General features: G+C 46.2%; 3 protein-coding genes across 4 annotated transcripts in view; 2 read left to right on the top strand and 1 right to left on the bottom strand.

The window, feature by feature from the left end:
* The window catches only part of si:ch211-230g15.5 (nascent polypeptide-associated complex subunit alpha, muscle-specific form), a 12649-nt gene extending 10725 nt beyond the window's left edge, over nt 1-1924 (top strand). For both annotated transcript variants that reach the window (XM_061093858.1, XM_061093857.1), the window contains 2 exons: nt 503-848; nt 1767-1924. In XM_061093858.1, coding sequence (XP_060949841.1) covers nt 503-848; nt 1767-1921 — 501 coding nt within the window. In that variant the 3' untranslated portion in view covers nt 1922-1924. The remainder of the gene's footprint in view (nt 1-502; nt 849-1766) is intronic.
* Nucleotides 1925-3897: 1973 nt separating this feature from the next.
* Nucleotides 3898-7426, top strand: LOC133026976 (claudin-11-like). The gene is made up of 3 exons (XM_061093978.1): nt 3898-4123; nt 5122-5286; nt 7167-7426. Exons 1-3 carry the CDS (start codon nt 3898-3900, stop codon nt 7424-7426), a joined length of 651 nt encoding a protein of 216 aa, XP_060949961.1.
* Nucleotides 7427-8973: 1547 nt separating this feature from the next.
* On the bottom strand, nt 8974-13374 carry slc7a14b (solute carrier family 7 member 14b). Its single transcript, XM_061093977.1, has 7 exons — nt 13074-13374; nt 12168-12404; nt 11820-12037; nt 11593-11739; nt 11248-11456; nt 10386-11170; nt 8974-9335 (listed from the first exon to the last, which is right to left on the bottom strand). The coding sequence occupies exons 1-7, from the start codon at nt 13372-13374 to the stop codon at nt 8974-8976; spliced, it is 2259 nt and encodes a 752-aa protein (XP_060949960.1).
* Between the last annotated feature and the right edge of the window lie 4929 nt (nt 13375-18303).

The raw sequence follows: 18303 nt of genomic DNA, 5'->3' as shown, positions 1-18303 counted from the left end.
TAAGAAGAACTACAACAACCAGCCTTTGTGTTTTGAAGACTTTTTTCAACATGAACTCTGGAAAATCTCCAGAAAGTTTAGTTTATAATTAACAATTTTTATTCTATGGTATTGTAACGTCCTCACATAGAGGACAGGAGGCTTCTTTCTTCGTTTTTCACTTTATTCACTTTTACACGCACATGTGCCTTTTTCCGTTCACTTCGTCAGTCGCGCACATCAACAACAAGAACCACTTCCTCATTGCCGCCCAATCCCCCCGTAAAACCAGCCAATGAGGGAGCCTCTTTACCATAGGACCCATCCTATTAGTCAAAACCATCACATGTCCCGCCCCCGACCCCTTCACTGTCGCCCAGGACATCAGAACACTCCTTAAACACAACAATCTACTATTAAATAACACAACACATACTTGAACAATAACCCCAGTCCGTTACACTATTAATACTGTATCAAATCTGATTCTCCATCCTAACACAAACTTTCTTCCCTGTTGAAGTTCTCCCACGACTCCGTCCAGCCGCGGGATCTGTGGAGCGCTGGACGCCGTGAGAAGGAGGGAAGGGAGAGGCCGGCGGCGGAGGAGGAAGAGGAGGAGGAGGAAGAGGATCAGGACATGGAGGAGGACATGGAGGGAGGAGGAGAGGAGGAAGGGGAAGATGGAGGAGAGCAGGATCCTGCCGTTGCCATGACAGCGAGGATGGAGCGGCGGGCGGCTCGGAGGGCGAGGAGGGCGTCGGCTCCTGCCACGACCACGACCACCTCCACACCCACGACCACCTTCAAGCCCGCCCCCTCTCAGTGGAGCGTGGAGGACGTGACTGCCTTCATACACACGCTGCCAGGTGGAGAATCAACGATTACGCTCAGACACAAACTCCACACACATGGCGTGCCCCCCCCACCCCCCCCGCTGGCAGCCGCCGTTGAAACCGTCAGTTTGATTTATACAAACACTCAAGACTCGTGATTGTCAGCAGACGACAGTGAGCTCATCGACCAATTAAGTGTTTCTCAAAACGCTGCAGTGAACACATACTTCTAACCACTGGCCGTCAATCAGAGATCCAGAGACACATCTGGAAGGAAAAGCTAAACGCTGAAACTCGTTCTGGAGCTTCTTCAAATCGCTGCGTCGACAGATTGTTTAGGAGGCGTCTCAGTTTACACTCACGAGTCTGCTGCATCTTTTATTTTTAATAATTCTACGACTGAAATCAGGTTTTAATTAGGGCTGGGCAAGTTAACTCGTTTCAATGGAGTTAACTCGAGTTAACTCAAGTGATGAGTTAACTCGATTCATTATTTTATCTCTTCTATTCACTCAGGTTTGATTATTTATTGTTTTATTGTGAAAGTCAGGCTTTTATTTTGTGAAAGTCTGTTGCTGACTGCTGCAGAACAGGAAAAAAGAAAATAATTGGCGGATAAACAATCGAGTTAACTCATCACTTGAGTTAACTCGATTAAAACGAGTTAACCTGCCCAGCCCTAGTTTTAATCAATGTCCTTTTTGTAAAAAATCAATCATTTTGAAAGTCACTTCCTTCATTTATCACAAGATATTTAAGAAGGTCAGGACCAGATCCTCCTTCAGTCCAGGTCTGATATCAGGTTCAGTAAGAAACTACAAACAAGTGTTTTTAGAGGAAAATCCCCAGAAACACAAATCAGAGACGACAGAGTTTCTAAGTATTGTCTCTAATATTCCTTCAGTGGAACAAATACAATATTAATCTGTAATATTCTCTTGTGGTGTTCAGGCTGCAGTGACGTGGCCGAGGCGTTCCGGCTGCAGGAGATCGACGGCCAGGCTCTGCTGCTGCTGACCGAGGATCACCTGATGACCAGCATGAACATCAAGCTGGGACCGGCTCTGAAGATCTGTGCTCACATCAACGCGCTGAAGAACCAATGAGGAAGAGGGAGGGGAGGGGGGGGGACCAAGGGGAAAAATGAGGAACGAATGAGGTGGAAGGAAAACTGGCAATAAAGACAAAAATGTGAAATTTGAAAATGAAGAAGAGAGCGAGAGGGTGACGGGACAGAGTCACAAAAACAGATTCACGGAACTTTATGAGATTATAAATGGAGGCGTGGCCTTAGCTGCCGGGGACGGAGGAGACGCCGGAGCCCAGAAGTGGAACCGGTCTCTGGGTCTGAAGCTGGAGACCACCGGGGGGGCGGGAAGGGGGTTTTGTAACTTTGTGAATATTTTACATGCCGCAGGAGAGTGTACATTTGAAGCTATTTCACGAAGGATTTTGAACATTTAATATATAAAATTTGTCTATTTAGTTTTTTTAGAACGTGACGTCAACGGCAAATCTATCCAGTAACTAACATAACCGCCGGTGTGTGTAAAAGAAAAAAATCATAACAACACGTAGACTTTGTAAGTGATTAATGAAAGTTTAATGTTTTATATCATTATATTCTGGACAGAAACACGTCTGTGGATTAAACAAAAGAGAAGTCACGATCAGGCTGGAGTCTTTAATCGTCACCTTTTTATGGTTTCCTGCTCGAACTTATTTAATAAAATCAGAGGTGTCAAAAGTATTCACATTCATTACTCAAGTAGAAGTATAGATACTAGGGTTTAAAAATACTTTTGTAGAAGTATCAACTCAAGCTTTTTACTTAAGTAAAAGTGTAAAAATACTGGTTTCAAAACTACTTAAAGTATAAAAGTAAAAGTAATGTAAGGGAAAAAAAATTTCCATTAAGGACAAACTCTTAAGCCGCGTCTCAGGGGCCTATAGTGCACTACCCCCCCCTCCTCCAAAAAACACATTTTTCTAAAGGCCATTATGACTATAATGTTATATTAAAATGTTATGTTGAAAAATGTGGGATGCACTAGGCTACCCGCTTGAACTGCAAATATGCCCATTGAAAATTATAAAATTTTATTACAATGCAAATACATATATTGTTGGAAGAGACCTTTGGACTCAACACTACCAATAATCAAACCTGACTATCTAGAGGAAGTAAAAGTCGTAACAAGGTCGTGTTGCCTTTTTTTGTGTGTGTTTTTGAACGATGACAAACCGGAATGAAAACAGGCCAAAATTAAATTGGAGTAACAAGGCTGTTTTTTAAATGTAAGGAGTAGAAAGTACAGATATTTGCGTGAAAATATAAGAAGTAGAAGTAAAAAGTCGTTTGAAAAATAAATACTCCAGTAAAGTATAGATACCCAACATTTCTACTTAAGTAAGGTAAATACTTTGTTACTTGACACCTCTGAATAAAATGAAGAATGAACCAGAGAAGTTGTTTCCTGCTGATGTGTGAAGACGGGTGGACACCAGCAGGGGGCCACAGTGAGGCAGGTGAGCAGGAACCTGTTTCCTATAAAAGCACAGATTTGAATTCATGGTGTAAAAGCTCCTGAAGCGTTTGGAGCTGCAGACCTCAGATCTGAGTTTTGTTTTTCTGCCTCATCCCTGGTGTCTGGTTTGGGTTAGTGTCTCCGGGCTCTGATTGGCTGAGACTCTGCACCGGAGGGTTTGATTCACCACACCCTGCCATCAATCTTATTCTAGGCATTTTATCTGAGCACCAGCCGGAGGCGCACTGCCGGGACACAGCAGGACTAATATTTAATTTCGACTCCTTAAAAGGGATTTTTTTAAATTATTGAATTCACATTGTATTCATCTCTCTCGTTTTTATTGTAGTTTTAAACATCTTTAATTTTTTAAGACTTCCACTGAGGAGAAAACTTTATTTCTTGAGTTTGATTTTTTTTTCTGGTGCGTAATTCTTCTTCTTCTAAACTTTCTCAAACTGAACATTGGATTTTTGAACTTTTGAAATCGGAGAATTAGTCCACGAGTCTCCAGAAGAAGCGACTCTCTCTCCTCTCAGTTCTCCGGGCACCACATGGCGCACATGTGCAGGCAGCTGGTGGGGGGGGCGGCCAGCTGCGCGGGCTGGGTCGGGCTCATCGTCGGCACGGCCACGAACGACTGGGTTCGAACCTGCGAGTACGCGGTGTCCACCTGCGTGCGCATGGACGAGCTGGGCTCCAGGGGCCTGTGGGCGGAGTGCGTCATCTCCCCCGCCCTCTCCCACTGCGTCGCTCACAGCCAGATCCTCAGCCTGCCAGGTGAGGGGGGGGTGGAGGGTGGAGGGTTGGATGAGGATGGATGGATGGTTGGATGGAGGGTTGGATGATGAAGGATGGTTGCATGAGGATGGATGGATGGTTGGATGCAGGGTTGGATGAGAATGGAGGGTTGGATGATGATGGTGGTTGGATGAGGATGGAGGGTTGGATGATGAGGATGAGGATGGAGGGTTGGATGATGATGGAGGGTTGATGAGGATGGAGGGTTTGATGATAGATGGAGGGTTGGATGAGGATGGAGGGTTTGATGATGAAGGGTTGGATGAGGATGGATGGATGATTGGATGGAGGGTTGGATGATGAAGGATGGTTGCATGAGGATGGAGGGGTAGTTGATGAAGAATGGTTGGATGAGGATGGATGGAGGGTTGGATGAGAATAGATGGTTGGCTGAGGATGGAGGGTTGGATGAAGATGGATGGTTGGATGATGATGGATGGGTGCATGAGGATGGAGGGTTGGATGATGATGGATGGATGGATGGATGGATGGATGATGATGGAGAGTTGGATGAGGATGGATAATGATATAGGGTTGGATGATGGTGGTTGGATGAGGATGGAGAGTTGGATGAGGATGGATAATGATATAGGGTTGGATGATGGTGGTTGGATGAGGATGGAAGGTTGGATGATGCTGGTTGATGGTGATTGGATGATGCTGGATGGATGGATGCTAATGGAGGGTTGGATGAGAATGGTGGTTGGATAATGGATGATTGATCATGATCTCTCCCTCTCCCCCTCTCTCTCTCTCTCTCTCTATCTCTATCTCTATCTCTCTCTCCCCCTCTCTCTCTCTCCCCCCCTCTCTCCCTCTCCCCCCTCTCGCTCTCTCTCTCTCCCCCCCGCTTTCTCTCTCTTTCCCTCTCCCCCCCCCCCTCTCTCTCTCTCTCTCTCTCTCTCTCTCTCTCTCTCTCTCTCTCTCTCTCTCTCTCTCTCTCTCTCTCTTTCCCTCCCCCCCCCCCTCTCTCTCAGCCTACTTGCAGACGTCTCGTGCTCTGATGATTGGCTCCTCCCTCCTCGGCCTCCCGGCCACGCTGCTCGTGCTCATGGCGATGTCTTGCGTGCGGCTGCAGAATGACACCGCGGCCGTGAAGCTGCGCCGCGCACGAGTGGGAGGAGTCCTGTTCATCCTCATGGGTGAGGAGACACACACAGACACACAAACACACAAACACAAACACAGTAGTTTTGGGTGTAGAGGACAGTAGTTTTGGGTGTAGAGGACAGTAGTTTTGGGTATAGAGGACAGTAGTTTTGGGTGTAGAGGACAGTAGTTTTAGGTGTAGAGGACAGGAGTTTTGGGTGGAGAGAACAGTAGTTTTGGGTGTAGAGGACAGTAGTTTTGGGTGTAGACAGTAGTTTAGGGTGTAGAGGACAGTAGTTTTGGGTATAGACAGTAGTTTAGGGTGTAGAGGACAGTAGTTTTGGGTAAAGACAGTAGTTTTGGGTGTAGAGGACAGTAGTTTTGGTGTAGAGGACAGTAGTTTTGGGTGTAGAGGACAGTAGTTTTGGGTATAGAGGACAGTAGTTGTGGGTGTAGACAGTAGTTTAGGGTGTAGAGGACAGTAGTTTTGGGTAAAGACAGTAGTTTTGGGTGTAGAGGACAGTAGTTTTGGTGTAGAGGACAGTAGTTTTGGGTGTAGAGGACAGTAGTTTTGGGTATAGAGGACAGTAGTTGTGGGTGTAGTAGAGGACAGTAGTTTTGGGTATAGACAGTAGTTTTTGGTGTAGAGGACAGTAGTTTTGGTGTAGAGGACAGTAGTTTTGGGTATAGAGGACAGTAGTTTTGGGTGTAGAGGACAGTAGTTTCGGGAGTAGAGGACAGTAGTTTGGTGTAGAGGACAGTAGTTTGGTGTAGAGGACAGTAGTTTGGTGTAGAGGACAGTAGTTTGGTGTAGAGGACAGTAGTTTTGGGTATAGAGGACAGTAGTTTTGGGTGTAGAGGACAGTAGTTTGGGGTAAAGACAGTAGTTTGGTGTAGAGGACAGTAGTTTGGGGTAAAGACAGTAGTTTGGTACAGAGGACAGTAGTTTTGGGTGTAGAGGACAGTAGTTTGGTGTAGAGGACAGTAGTTTGGTGTACAGGACAGTAGTTTTGGGTTATAGAGGACAGTAGTTTTGGGTGTACAGGACAGTAGTTTTGGGTGTAGAGGACAGTAGATTTGTTATAGAGGACAGTAGTTTGTTATAGAGGACAGTAGTTTTGGGTGTAGAGGACAGTAGTTTTGGGTGTAGAGGACAGTAGATTTGTTGTAGAGGACAGTAGTTTGTTAAAGAGGACAGTAGTTTTGGGTGTAGAGGACAGTAGTTTTGGGTGTACAGGACAGTAGTTTTGGGTGTAGAGGACAGTAGATTTGTTGTAGAGGACAGTAGTTTGTTATAGAGGACAGTAGTTTTGGGTGTAGAGGACAGTAGTTTGGTGTACAGGACAGTAGTTTTGGGTTATAGAGGACAGTAGTTTTGGGTGTACAGGACAGTAGTTTTGGGTGTAGAGGACAGTAGTTTGTTATAGAGGACAGTAGTTTAGGGTGTAGAGGATAGTAGTTTTGGGTGTACAGGACAGTAGTTTAGGGTGTAGAGAACAGTAGTTTTGGGTGTACAGGACAGTAGTTTTGGGTGTAGAGGACAGTAGTTTTGGGTGTAGAGGACAGTAGTTTTGGGTGTACAGGACAGTAGTTTGGGGTGTAGAAGACAGTAGTTTTGTCTGTAGACAGTAGTTTTGGTGTAGAGGACAGTAGTTTTGGGTATAGAGGACAGTAGTTTGAGAACACACAGTCCTCAGATCCTCAGCAGCTGTCAGGAGGGATGGAGGCGGAGTCTCCCGCCTCAGGCCTCATCCTGATGGATTTCTGGGCCTCGCCTGCTTCCTGTCGTAGAGACATTCAGTTCCTTTCTCCGGCCTCAGGGAGAAACTCATATGAACTCATGTCCAGATGTGAGTCTGCAGGACGTTAACGTTGTCCCTTGTCTTCAAACCCCACCTCTTCCTTACCTCCTCTGTCTCTACGTGTCCTCCAGCTGTGTGTGGCACCATCTCCACGGTCTGGTTTCCGATCGGCGCCCACCAGGACGAGGGTCTGATGTCTTTCGGCTTCTCGCTCTACGCCGGCTGGGTGGGCTCGGGTCTCTGCCTCGTGGGCGGCTGCATGATCCTGTGTTGCCATGGCACCGACCTGCGGAACCCGGGCCGAGAGAACAGCTTCTACTACTCCAGGAAGAGGGGGACGGACTCGCCGATGGACCCCCCCGCCAACCACGCCAAGAGCGCCATGGTGTAGAAGTCTGGACGACGTCTCGTGGACTGTTCATGATCATAATCAAGTTGTGCATTTACATGTTTTCCTTTCATTTAGCTGATTAAGTTCACGTAGTGTTCGAGTGAACAGCCACAGTTATAGATACTTTACATCAAGGCAGGAGTCTTCTAATTGGTTGAATTGAAGCTCACTGGGCGGAGCCACAAAGTAAAACTCTGATAAGAACAAATTAAAGACGTTTAACCACATATGTTTCTACACTTATTACTTCTACTGCTTTTGGTTCAGCAACATACGAACAGAAGACTGTAAATAAAGATGGACGACATGACAGCTCCCAAAAGTGAAGCCATAGCGCCTCCATCGCCACCTAGAGGCTGGTTGCAGTTATTAACCCCCCCTCCTCCATGTTAGCAGACGAGACATGGACCAAACAATAAAATCAAAATAGACGTTAAACATGTGTCACATGTCAGAACACGCTTTAGAACCTACCACATTTTATCGTCTTTATTTTACTTTTATTTCATTGTGTGTCTCGTGCTTTTTAAGTTCTTTTTTTACATCATTTAAAAGTATTAGTTTTAAAACTTCTGATCAGTTCATATTTAACCCATAAAAACACTTGTTTTGCTATTAAAATATCAAATACCTTTGTAGCTGCATTGAAAGCTTTTGTCTGGTGCTGCAACTAATTAAAGTTCAATTTTTACTAATAAAGAGTCTCAGGAGAAATCATTTCACTCAAAAAGACACATTTATTCCTCCGACACGAACAAATACAACACAACTGCTGTCGACGACACAGAGAAACACAAACACTGTCACTTTAACACCATTCACTCGAAGACACAAAAAGAAAACAACACAAGTGAAGTTGTAAACAATGAACACAATCAAATCCAACGGGCGAGTTATTATGTGGCGTTCAGGGTCAGAGAGAGAGAGCGAGAACGATGAACAGCCACAAGAGAGAGAGAGAAGAACGTAGGATTCTTTACCTGCAAAGAAAACTTTGAATCCTACAAGTGAGTTAAACCTGCTTAGAGCAACATGTGTGCATCACATGTTGCCTCACATGATGTGTGTTGTGCTCGTGCTCAGAAATGAATTCTTCATGTTTGCACGCTGCCATATGCAGATGAACACTAGGGGCAGTGCGTCACATCCAGTGCTGACGTGTTTTATTATTTGCAAAATGTAAATTCTGAAGTTCTATATGTGTGCGGCTGCTGTGAACCTCATCCAGTGAAACATCTGCAATGGGAGGAGCCTGTGGATCCGCTCCCCTGACGTCCAGGCTCCGCCCACACTGAGGCTTCACCGCTAAATGTCATTGGCTGACAGCCCCGGGTTTGTATTTGCAGAAGAAGTTGTTGTTTCATTGGTAGAGTTAAGCCCCGCCCAGACCAGGAAGTGCAGCTGCCTGATGGAACAGGAACTCTCATCAAAACACCGGCTTACTTTATTAAAAATGACTTGTTAGTAAATGATTGTCTCACATTAAATAAGTCTTTCTATCGTTCTTCACACGTTCACCTCAGTTAAAAACAGAAACCCTCCTGTAGTCAGTCGTCCTCTTCGCCGGCTTCGAAGCCCTGATTGGTCCGTCCCCTGGACCCGCCCCCTCGGCCTGTGTGCTGGCGCCCTGGTGCAGACTGGTATCCATGCTCCTCCCCACCGTCCTCACACGGCTCCGCCTCTCGGCCCTCACACTGGTTCTGCTGCTGGTTCCCTCTCTCCTCCGGGGCCGACCAGCCCTGGTAGGGTCTCTCGTCTTGTTCCTGGGGGCAAAGGTCGTCGTCAGGGGAGAAGGTGTCGTCCAGGTGGTCGTCGTAGCGCTGGTAGGAGCTGGCGTGCGCCTGCTGCTCGCGGGCGCTCAGCTCCAGCGAGCTGTGCCACACTCCGTAGCAGCCGTAGATCAGCAGACCTGAGGAGGGACAGACGGAGTTAACTCAGAGTGAGACGGCTGAGACAGGTGGAGACGTGAGGACAATGTCCACCTGGGCGGAGTTATCCACCTTCATGAAACCAGCTCTCACTTCATCTGGTCACCAGACCAAACAGAGACTGAACTCAGTGTACCCGGCTTCATGTGAGCGTCTGTTCTTCACAACGACGACAATAACTGAACCACAAAGAGTCCACACCTCCGCCCGGGCCCGACAGACACACACCAGATCACACACACTCATTAATATCAGTCCTGGATCCGCCCCCTGAACGTGAATTCATTCTCCCCTGACTCCACATCCTTCCACCAAACTTCATGATAATCTGTCCAGCTGCAAACTAACAGGTATAGATTGTTCTGTATATATTGTTTTGTTTGATATTGTTGTTTAATGTCTGATTGTTATTAATGTGCAGTGCACCAACCACACCAAGGCCATTTCCTGTTTGTGCAAATATACTTGGCAATTAAAAGAATTCTGATTCTGATTGTGAAACCAGCACACAGGGGTGGAAACATAACCTCCTCGGCGGATCTCCCCTAAAATGAAATCATGAAATAACATCAACATATGTCAAGGTTGTTACAAACTGGAGCCAGTGTGTTGAATCTGATAAAAGTCTGTGAATAACAAATTGTCTTTAAAACATTGAGTATTAACTAGGGCTGGGCAAGTTAACTCGTTTTAATCGAGTTAACCCAAGTGATGAGTTAACTCGATTAATTATTTTATCTCGCATTAACTCAGGTTTGATTATTTATTGTTTTATTGTGAAAGTCAGGCTTTTATTTTGTGAAAGTCTGTTGCTGACTGCTGCAGAACAGGAAAAAAGAAAATAATTGGCGGATAAACAATCGAGTTAACTCATCACTTGAGTTAACTCGATTAAAACGAGTTAACTTGCCCAGCCCTAGTTTTAACCATTAACCTCCGTTAGAACACAACTGACCCGTCTTCAGAACGCTGCCTCATGCAATATATTCTATAAACAGTTTATGATTCAAACCAGTGATGTGGGAACTCACCGATGATGCACCAGACGGTGAACCGGGCCCAGGTGAGCGGAGACAGCTTCAGCATCAGGTAGCTGTTGACCACAATGGCGGCGGCCGGGACGAAGGGCACGCAGGGCGCCATGTAGGCCAGTTTCCGAGGGCTCTCCGGCTGCTGTATGATCATAATCAGAAGCTTCGCCATGGAACCCACCATCGCTGTGGCCATCAGCCCCGAGAACACCGCCCCGGCGCCCGTTCCCTGCTCAACGCCAAATATCACGGTGGACCACATGAGGAAGGACGTGAAGAAGAGGAGGAGGGTGCATCTGGTCACTATGCGGCCGGTGGCGGGCGTGGGCCGGGCCGACGCGTCAGGCATTCCAACCCGCAACCTCAGCGTGTAGTAGTGACCTCCCAGAAGCCTTTTCAGCCAGGAGGCGTGGCCTGTGTGGAAATCAGAATCGTCTCCCTCTCCTTCCGTCCCGCCAGCGTGGTAGGACGAAGATCCGTCTCCGCCCGAGTCTTCAATCAGCATCTGGTCGTCTTTAGTGGGCGTGGCTCCGTCGTCCTGGTGCTTCAGGTCCTCGCCGTCCTCGCCGGAGCTGAACGTGTGCGTGTCGGCGTGGTCGTCCGGCTGGTAGCGCAGCAGGAGAACACACACGCTGACCAGCGTGTAGGCCAGCAGCGTGCCGATGGACATCATCTCAATCAGGTCCCTGAGGCTCACCAGCAGAGCGAGCAGCGCCGCGAAGACCCCGGACACCAGGCACGCCGCCGCGGGCGTGTGTGTGAGAGCGGAGACGTGTGACAGCCACCTGCACACACAGTGAGACCAGCGTTACACAACCAGAACAAAGTTACACAATCCGGTTTGCGAGTCTCGGCGTCCCACCTGAACAGCAGGCCGTCCTGGGCCATGGCGTAGATGACCCTGGGCAGCGGGAACAAAGATCCCAGCAGCGAGACGGTGAGGCCGGCGATGGCGCCCACGGCCACGGTGTACTTCCCCCACAGGAAACCGTGCACGGCGAACATCTCGACGAGAGGAGCCGAGCCGTCGATCAGGTCGTAAGGAACCATGAGCGTCAGGATCACACTCACCTTCACAGAGGGAGGTCGGGTTCATGGAGCTCCTCCTCTCAACAGACACGATAATGAAAGGTTCGGGTGGTCCGCGTCCCCCATGCTTTGTGTCACACACACACACTCACACACACACACACACACACACACTCACCGACACGTAGGCGGTGAGGCAGGTGACCAGCGAGGCGGTGATGGCGTACGGGATGGAGGTGTTCGGGTTCTTCGCCTCCTCTCCTGTTGTCGCGATGATGTCGAAGCCGATGAAGGCGTAGAAACACGTGGCGGCGCCTTGCATCACCTGAACACAAACCGCTGGTCACTGACTCTCCTCTGGTGGTGACTCGTAGCCTCCGACACGCTCGGCGCTTCACCACTCACCCCCGACCAGCCGAACGGCAGGAACCGGCCGCCCTCCCAGTTGCCGGCAGAGAGGAAGAAGAGTCCGGCGATGATCATGAAGACCCACACCACCAGGTTGACCACGTTCAGGACGTTGTTGAAGCCCACCGAGTTACGCACGCCGAGAGCGATGATCGCCGTCACCAGGAGGGCGATGAACAGGGCGAGCAGGTCTGGGTACGTGTCCTCTCCTTTACCTGAGACAGACACACAACAGACACAAGGGGGTAGTCTTTGACATCTTATCAAACAAAACACACACACACACACAGACACACACACACAGACACACACACACAGACACACACACACGCTGATGGAACTGACCGAGGCCTCTGAGCGTGCCCAGGTGTGTGATCATGTAGTTGCTGATGCTGTGATTGGCCAGCGAGTCGAACATGCTGCTGAGAGCCGACGCCCCCGCCGCCGTGCCGATCAGATACTCCAGGATCAGGTTCCAGCCGATGAAGAACGCCACGAACTCTCCCACCGTCACGTAGCTGTAGGTGTAGGCGGAGCCCGTGGTTTTCGGGACTCGGACGCCGAACTCTGCGTAGCACACACCTAAAAGACAATCACACATTTCAACTGGTTGGTTGGTTTGTTCCTCTCGGGGTCATTAGGGGTCATTAGGGGTCATTAGGGGTCATTAGGGGTTGAAGTGTATTCTGGTCAGCCGAGAGGTTGATGTGGTTGTAGAAGTTGATGATGAAGGAAAGGACCGCGGACCCAGTACTTACAGGTATAATGATGTTTATTACACAACAGCAGTACAGGTCAAGACAAGCTCCGGAACTTGGAGAAATCACACAGCCAAATGGTGAAGTCTGTCTTGCCCCTGCAGGGCAAGATGTTTTATAGGTGGGAGGTGGGACCCCAAACCTAGAGATAACATTACATCACACAACAGGGTCTTCAGCCTAAATAAGGAGTTGTTTTGCACATGAAGATGAAAATGCATTGGTCAAGGACCGTCCCTTTTCTGGTCCGAGGTCATTCCCGAGGTTAAAGGTCTTTCCAAAGAGGGACAGACCTCCTTGAATAAAGATCTGGAGGATTCTCTGGGAATGTCTGAGAGTCACGAAGATAAGCATCATATATATCAGCCTGTCATTGTATTTAAGCACATGCTAAAGTCATTAACTCTAGTGAATACACGACAGGGTCATTAGGGGTCATTAGGGGTCATTAGGGGTCATTAGGGCCCAACATGGTTCTCTGGGGACGTCTCACCTGACAGTATCGACGCCACCGCTGCGATAATAAAGGACAGGATGACCCCCGGCCCGGCCATGGCCTTGGCGACCAGCCCGGCGACCACATACATCCCCGTGCCGACACAGCTGCCCACGCCCAGCGACACCAGGTCCACGGTGGTCAGCACCTTGGCCAGGCCGACCCCCGACCCCTCCCCGAGCTCCGTGAGGTCGTCTGAGCCGCGGGCCATGGCGCCCACGGGCTTGGTTCGCAGCAGGCGGGTGCAGATGTTGTACCAGGCGTCGCCCAGGGACACCCGGCTCAGCCACGCCGCCATCACACCCCCCCCCCCGTCGATCAGCTGCTCTAAGTCAACGTGATTGTCACTCCCTCTGTCATTCTTCCTCTCTCACCAGGAGCCTCCTCATCAGCCAGCGCTCAGTGGAGGTCCAGACTCTGGAGAAACAGACAACAACAATCCAGCTGTCAAATAGAAACGGGCTTTAAAGGAGACATGTTATGCTTATTTCACCAGAGTTGATATGGTTCCTTGGGGTCTTAATGAAATGTCTGAAACATATTTTGGTCAAAATACCACAAGGATCATTTAACACAGCACCTTGTTACCCTGTCTACAGCAGCCCTCCTCTGATTGACCCGCGGCTCCCCGGCTAGCGTTAGCTCCCGAGCTAACCGGGCCGGTGGAGCCGGGTCAGTGGAGCGAGACTTTGACGTGTGTTCTGCTCGTTATCCCATTCGACCAGTGGTGGGAAGTAACGAAGTAGAAATACTTTGTTTCTGTACTTAAGTAGATTTTTCACATATCTGTACTTTACTTGAGTATTTATTTTCCTGACGACTTTTTACTTTTACTTGTTACATTTGAGCAAAAATATCTGTACTTTGTACTTCTTACATTCTCAAACTGGCTCGTTACTTGAGCAGCGGAGGTTGGCGCAGCTCTCTCTCTCACTCTCTCTCTCTCTCTCTCTCTCTCATCTAGGGTTCAAAATTTGTAAAATTATACATTATATACATTATATTCATATTGTCGTTATAATTTTTCAGTCAGTTGAGATAAATCTTGAGGAGAAACATTTTGGGTTTTTAATTTTGGTACTTGTACTTTTACTTTTGATACTTAAGTACATTTCAACACCAGATACTTATGATACTTGAGTACTTTTAATATGAGCTACTTTAAGACTTTTACTCAAGTAATTTTCTGACGGGTGACTTTTACTTTTACCAAAGTCACTTTCAGGTAAGATATCTGTACTTTTACTCAAGTATGGCTTTCAAGTACTTTATACACCACTGCATTCGACGCCATCTAGAGTATCGTTTCTGACACAGAGGAACCACAACACATCGCGGGAGTTGTTTTTTTCCAGAGTTTTTGGGACGGTACACATGCCAGATACCCACATTAATGTGAAGAAGCAACACAAAAGTGGAATTTTCATAATATGTCCCCTTTAAGTATTATATGAAAAATGATGCTCAGCATGACAGGAGATTGTTCTTTTTAACAAAGTGCATCGAGTCTTGTGTTCTTATCGTACAGAAGTCTCTCTCACACCCAACGACTCTGGAAGGTCAATGAACTCCTGACTCTTTCATTAAACCCAGACCCCCCCCTCCCGACAGTGTGATCCTGTCAGCGGCTCACTCACTCACTGGAGCGAGACTCTGAAACTTTAATGAACTCAGAGGATCGACTTTCACAACGGAAAAGTACGAGCACAGAAAAACTCAAACTGAAAAGTGTCGAGAAGCGAAGGGATAACGTCTACAACGACTGATTCACACTGGAAAACACACACACACACACACACACACTCTCACACACACTCACACACTCTCTCACTCACACACATAGTACACTCACTTACACACACACACACTCACACACACACTCTCACTCACACTTACACACTCACAGACACACACACTCTCACACACACCTGGCTGAGTGGGATGTCAGACAGCTCGAGGCCGATAAGCGATGGTTTGAAACCCCCGGCTCGTGGTTACACACCTGATTCTCTCTGACTCGTTGCTTCCCTCCTGATCCTCGGTGCACCGGCAGGTTCTGGTGAAGCCGGCGGCGTTTACCATTCAACCTGACACCATGTGACCAGGCTGATGAACCATGTGACCAGGCTGATGAAATATTCAACACTGAGCCGAGTGTGTGATCTTTCATTTACTGGAGGAGACGATACAGAAGGTGTGTGTGTGAGCTGCAGCTGCTGCAGGGGACCTTCTCCTGTTTGTATGCAGGGTGGGAACCCACCAGGTGTGTGTGTGTGTGTGTGTGTGTGTGTGTGTGTGTGTGTGTGTGTGTGTGTGTGTGTGTGTGTGTGTTCTTTGTGTTGATCAGCCTCCTCAATGATGGGTCAACCAATACATTTGGGTTTTGGGAGTTTTAAGGTCAAATGTGACCAAATAAAGGCAAAAGTTTCACAGTAAAAACTTTAATTCAGTGTTTGATCTGTGTCCTCGTCCAATCAGGAGCTCCAACTTCATTCAAACATTGTTCAAATTTAATATCTTGCAGAGATCCTACAGTTTTTTGTGTGTAATTTTAAAGAAATGTGTCCAAACTAATGCAGAACACAGAGGAACCTCGTGCTGAACACTTGAACACAGATAGGTGAGGAACATGATTCCAGCAGAACAAGAACAAGTGGAGGAAAAGGTCGTTTCGAGGCCCAGAGCAGACGCCATGTTGGAGGTGATGACAGGAAGCTCGTGGACTGGCTGCTGGTCATCCATCGACCAATCAGAAGCTTCACGAACCAGCTGGTGTCTCTTGGCTCTGAGTCTGCAGGCTGCACTGTAATCTGATGCTTGGGTCAGATTACATCAACAGGACACACGACCTCTGACCTCTGACTGGGTTCGGTCTGGAGCCGTTTTTAGAATAGTTGATCTCAGAACGTTACGACCACAGAGAGATGGCGTGTGGCGTTCTGCACAAACTAACCATGCCAGTGAGTTGCATTATGGGAAATGTAGGATCCTCTGTTTTTTCTAGTTTGACCTATAAGATGGAGCGACATGAGGTTAACACTTTGTTCATAAGGAACTTTAACTAAGCTATTATATAAGTTTTAGGTTTCAATCTACATTTATTTTAATATTCAACAGTTCAATTTGAGTTGTATTCTTTTACCCTCTCAACTTATTTTCAAATTTTGATACAGATTAATCCTATTTATTTAAACTTTTTCAAGTCTGAACCTCTCTGCTTTCAGATTTCCAGTTGTTTTTCTTTTTGTGTCCCTGAACAGCATCTTGAATCTACCTCTGTGTATAAAACATGCTTTATACATCAAATTAGATGTATTTCTTAAAATTAAAGCAGGTTTATGAAATCTTTGTGCTGAACTTCTCTACTTTCCTCCTTTTAGGTAAATATCCAAGAAGCTTCTAACTGCTGAGTGTGTGTGTGAAATAAAACAGAATCCAGAGCAGCTAAAGGTGGAGACATTCCTGAGGCTGATGCTTCATACACAACAGATGGGTGAGCGGGAGTGGATCCAAACACACACACACACACACACACACACACACACACACACACACACACACACACACACACACACACAGAAGAACAGGGGCATTCACTTTAAGGGAATGAAGCTTTCCGTTGGCAGCCTGAAGTGATTGACAGCAGCAGAACAAAGACTGAGGGCAGATGTGTCTTCGTGTCCGTCTGCTGCAGGAAGACGAGTGATGAAGAGGAGATGGAGTGATGAAGAGGAGATGGAGTGATGAAGAGGAGTCTGAGTGACAGGCCAGTCTTCTTATGTGCTAATTATTTGATTTTTATTACTGTGTCCAGACTAAAACAGGTTAAGATCAAGTACAAAAACCAGAGTATTATCCTGTGGGGCCTTTTCCATACGATATAGAAACTAATTTGTAGTTAGGATCAAGTTATCCTTTATTTATTTTGCATTTAACTTAGTATTTACTTGATTTTCTGGTATATGTTGGTTGTTGACTCTGCTGATACATGATGCAGTGAAATGTGTTTTCAAGATTCAAGATTCAAGTTCAAGATTTTTATTGTCAAATGAACAGAGATAACATGAAGTAGTCACTGTCAATGAAATGCTTGGGTCACACACTCTCTTTAAGCAATGCTCAGTAATTTCAACCCAAAAAAAATAAAAATAAAAATAAAAAATAAATAGAAATAGAAATAGTAAATAGTATAAAATAGAATAAAAAAGAATAAAATAGAATAACAATGAAATAGAATATCAAAAATTTAAAACAGAAAATAAAATATATACATCTAAATATATATCTTTAGTGTGAAGTCATGAGTAATAGTTGTATTAAAAGAAGTTTTGGCACATATTTGATTTTGTGTAATTATAATCGCTTGTTATTATGCATATGTGGTGTCTTATGGAGCTTTATAATATCCACAAATCCTTTTTCACTTTCTTTAACATCGTGTAACAGGATGTTTTTCTACATTTTCACTGATTTCTCAGAGAATAATTCATGGATCCTTATGAAGAAGAAGCTGAATCCCAATCAGAGACTGATATGAGTGATCAGTCTCTATATGATTGCTGTCATTATTACTATATACTGCTTTTATATTGGTATAATTACTATCATATATAAATATATATTATGTTATATACTATATATACTGTACTATTTTTATATACTGTCTAACAATAACATTACCATCATATCATCAGTACTATTACCATCATCTTGCCACTGCACCTTATCTACTTATTTATCTTGTGTTTCTGTTTTTTTATTCTTTCTACCTCAATATTTTTTATTTTATTCTATTGTATTGTATTTTATTGTATTCAAATATACCGGCTGCTAGGACGACTTAATTTCCCTTCGGGGATGAATAAAGTAATCTATCTATCTATCTATCTATCTATCTATCTATCTATCCATCTATCTATCTATCTATCTATCTATCTATCTGCTGCAGCTGGATTCAGTTTCAGGAGCAGTTGAGCTTCGGTGGAGTTTGTGTTTCACCTTCAGTCTCTTTCTGTCTGATGTGCTGACGCGTGTTCAACTCTACCTAGTGGACATTTACAGTACTGCACCATCACAAGCATCAGCTCCTAGTTCATCAGGTCCACTGAGGGAAAGTCATTCAGCTCGATTCAAGTCCTGCAGTGATTCCACCAACATGAGGAAGAAGTTCTCCTGGAGACTGAAGTGTGATTCACTTCATGAACTAAGTGTTTATACTGTGATGAGG

The sequence above is a fragment of the Limanda limanda genome, chromosome 20 (assembly GCF_963576545.1).
Source record: "Limanda limanda chromosome 20, fLimLim1.1, whole genome shotgun sequence".
Lineage (NCBI taxonomy): Eukaryota > Metazoa > Chordata > Actinopteri > Pleuronectiformes > Pleuronectidae > Limanda > Limanda limanda.
The sequence above is the reverse complement of the archived record's forward strand: the minus strand, read 5'-3'. Positions and strand labels throughout refer to the sequence as shown.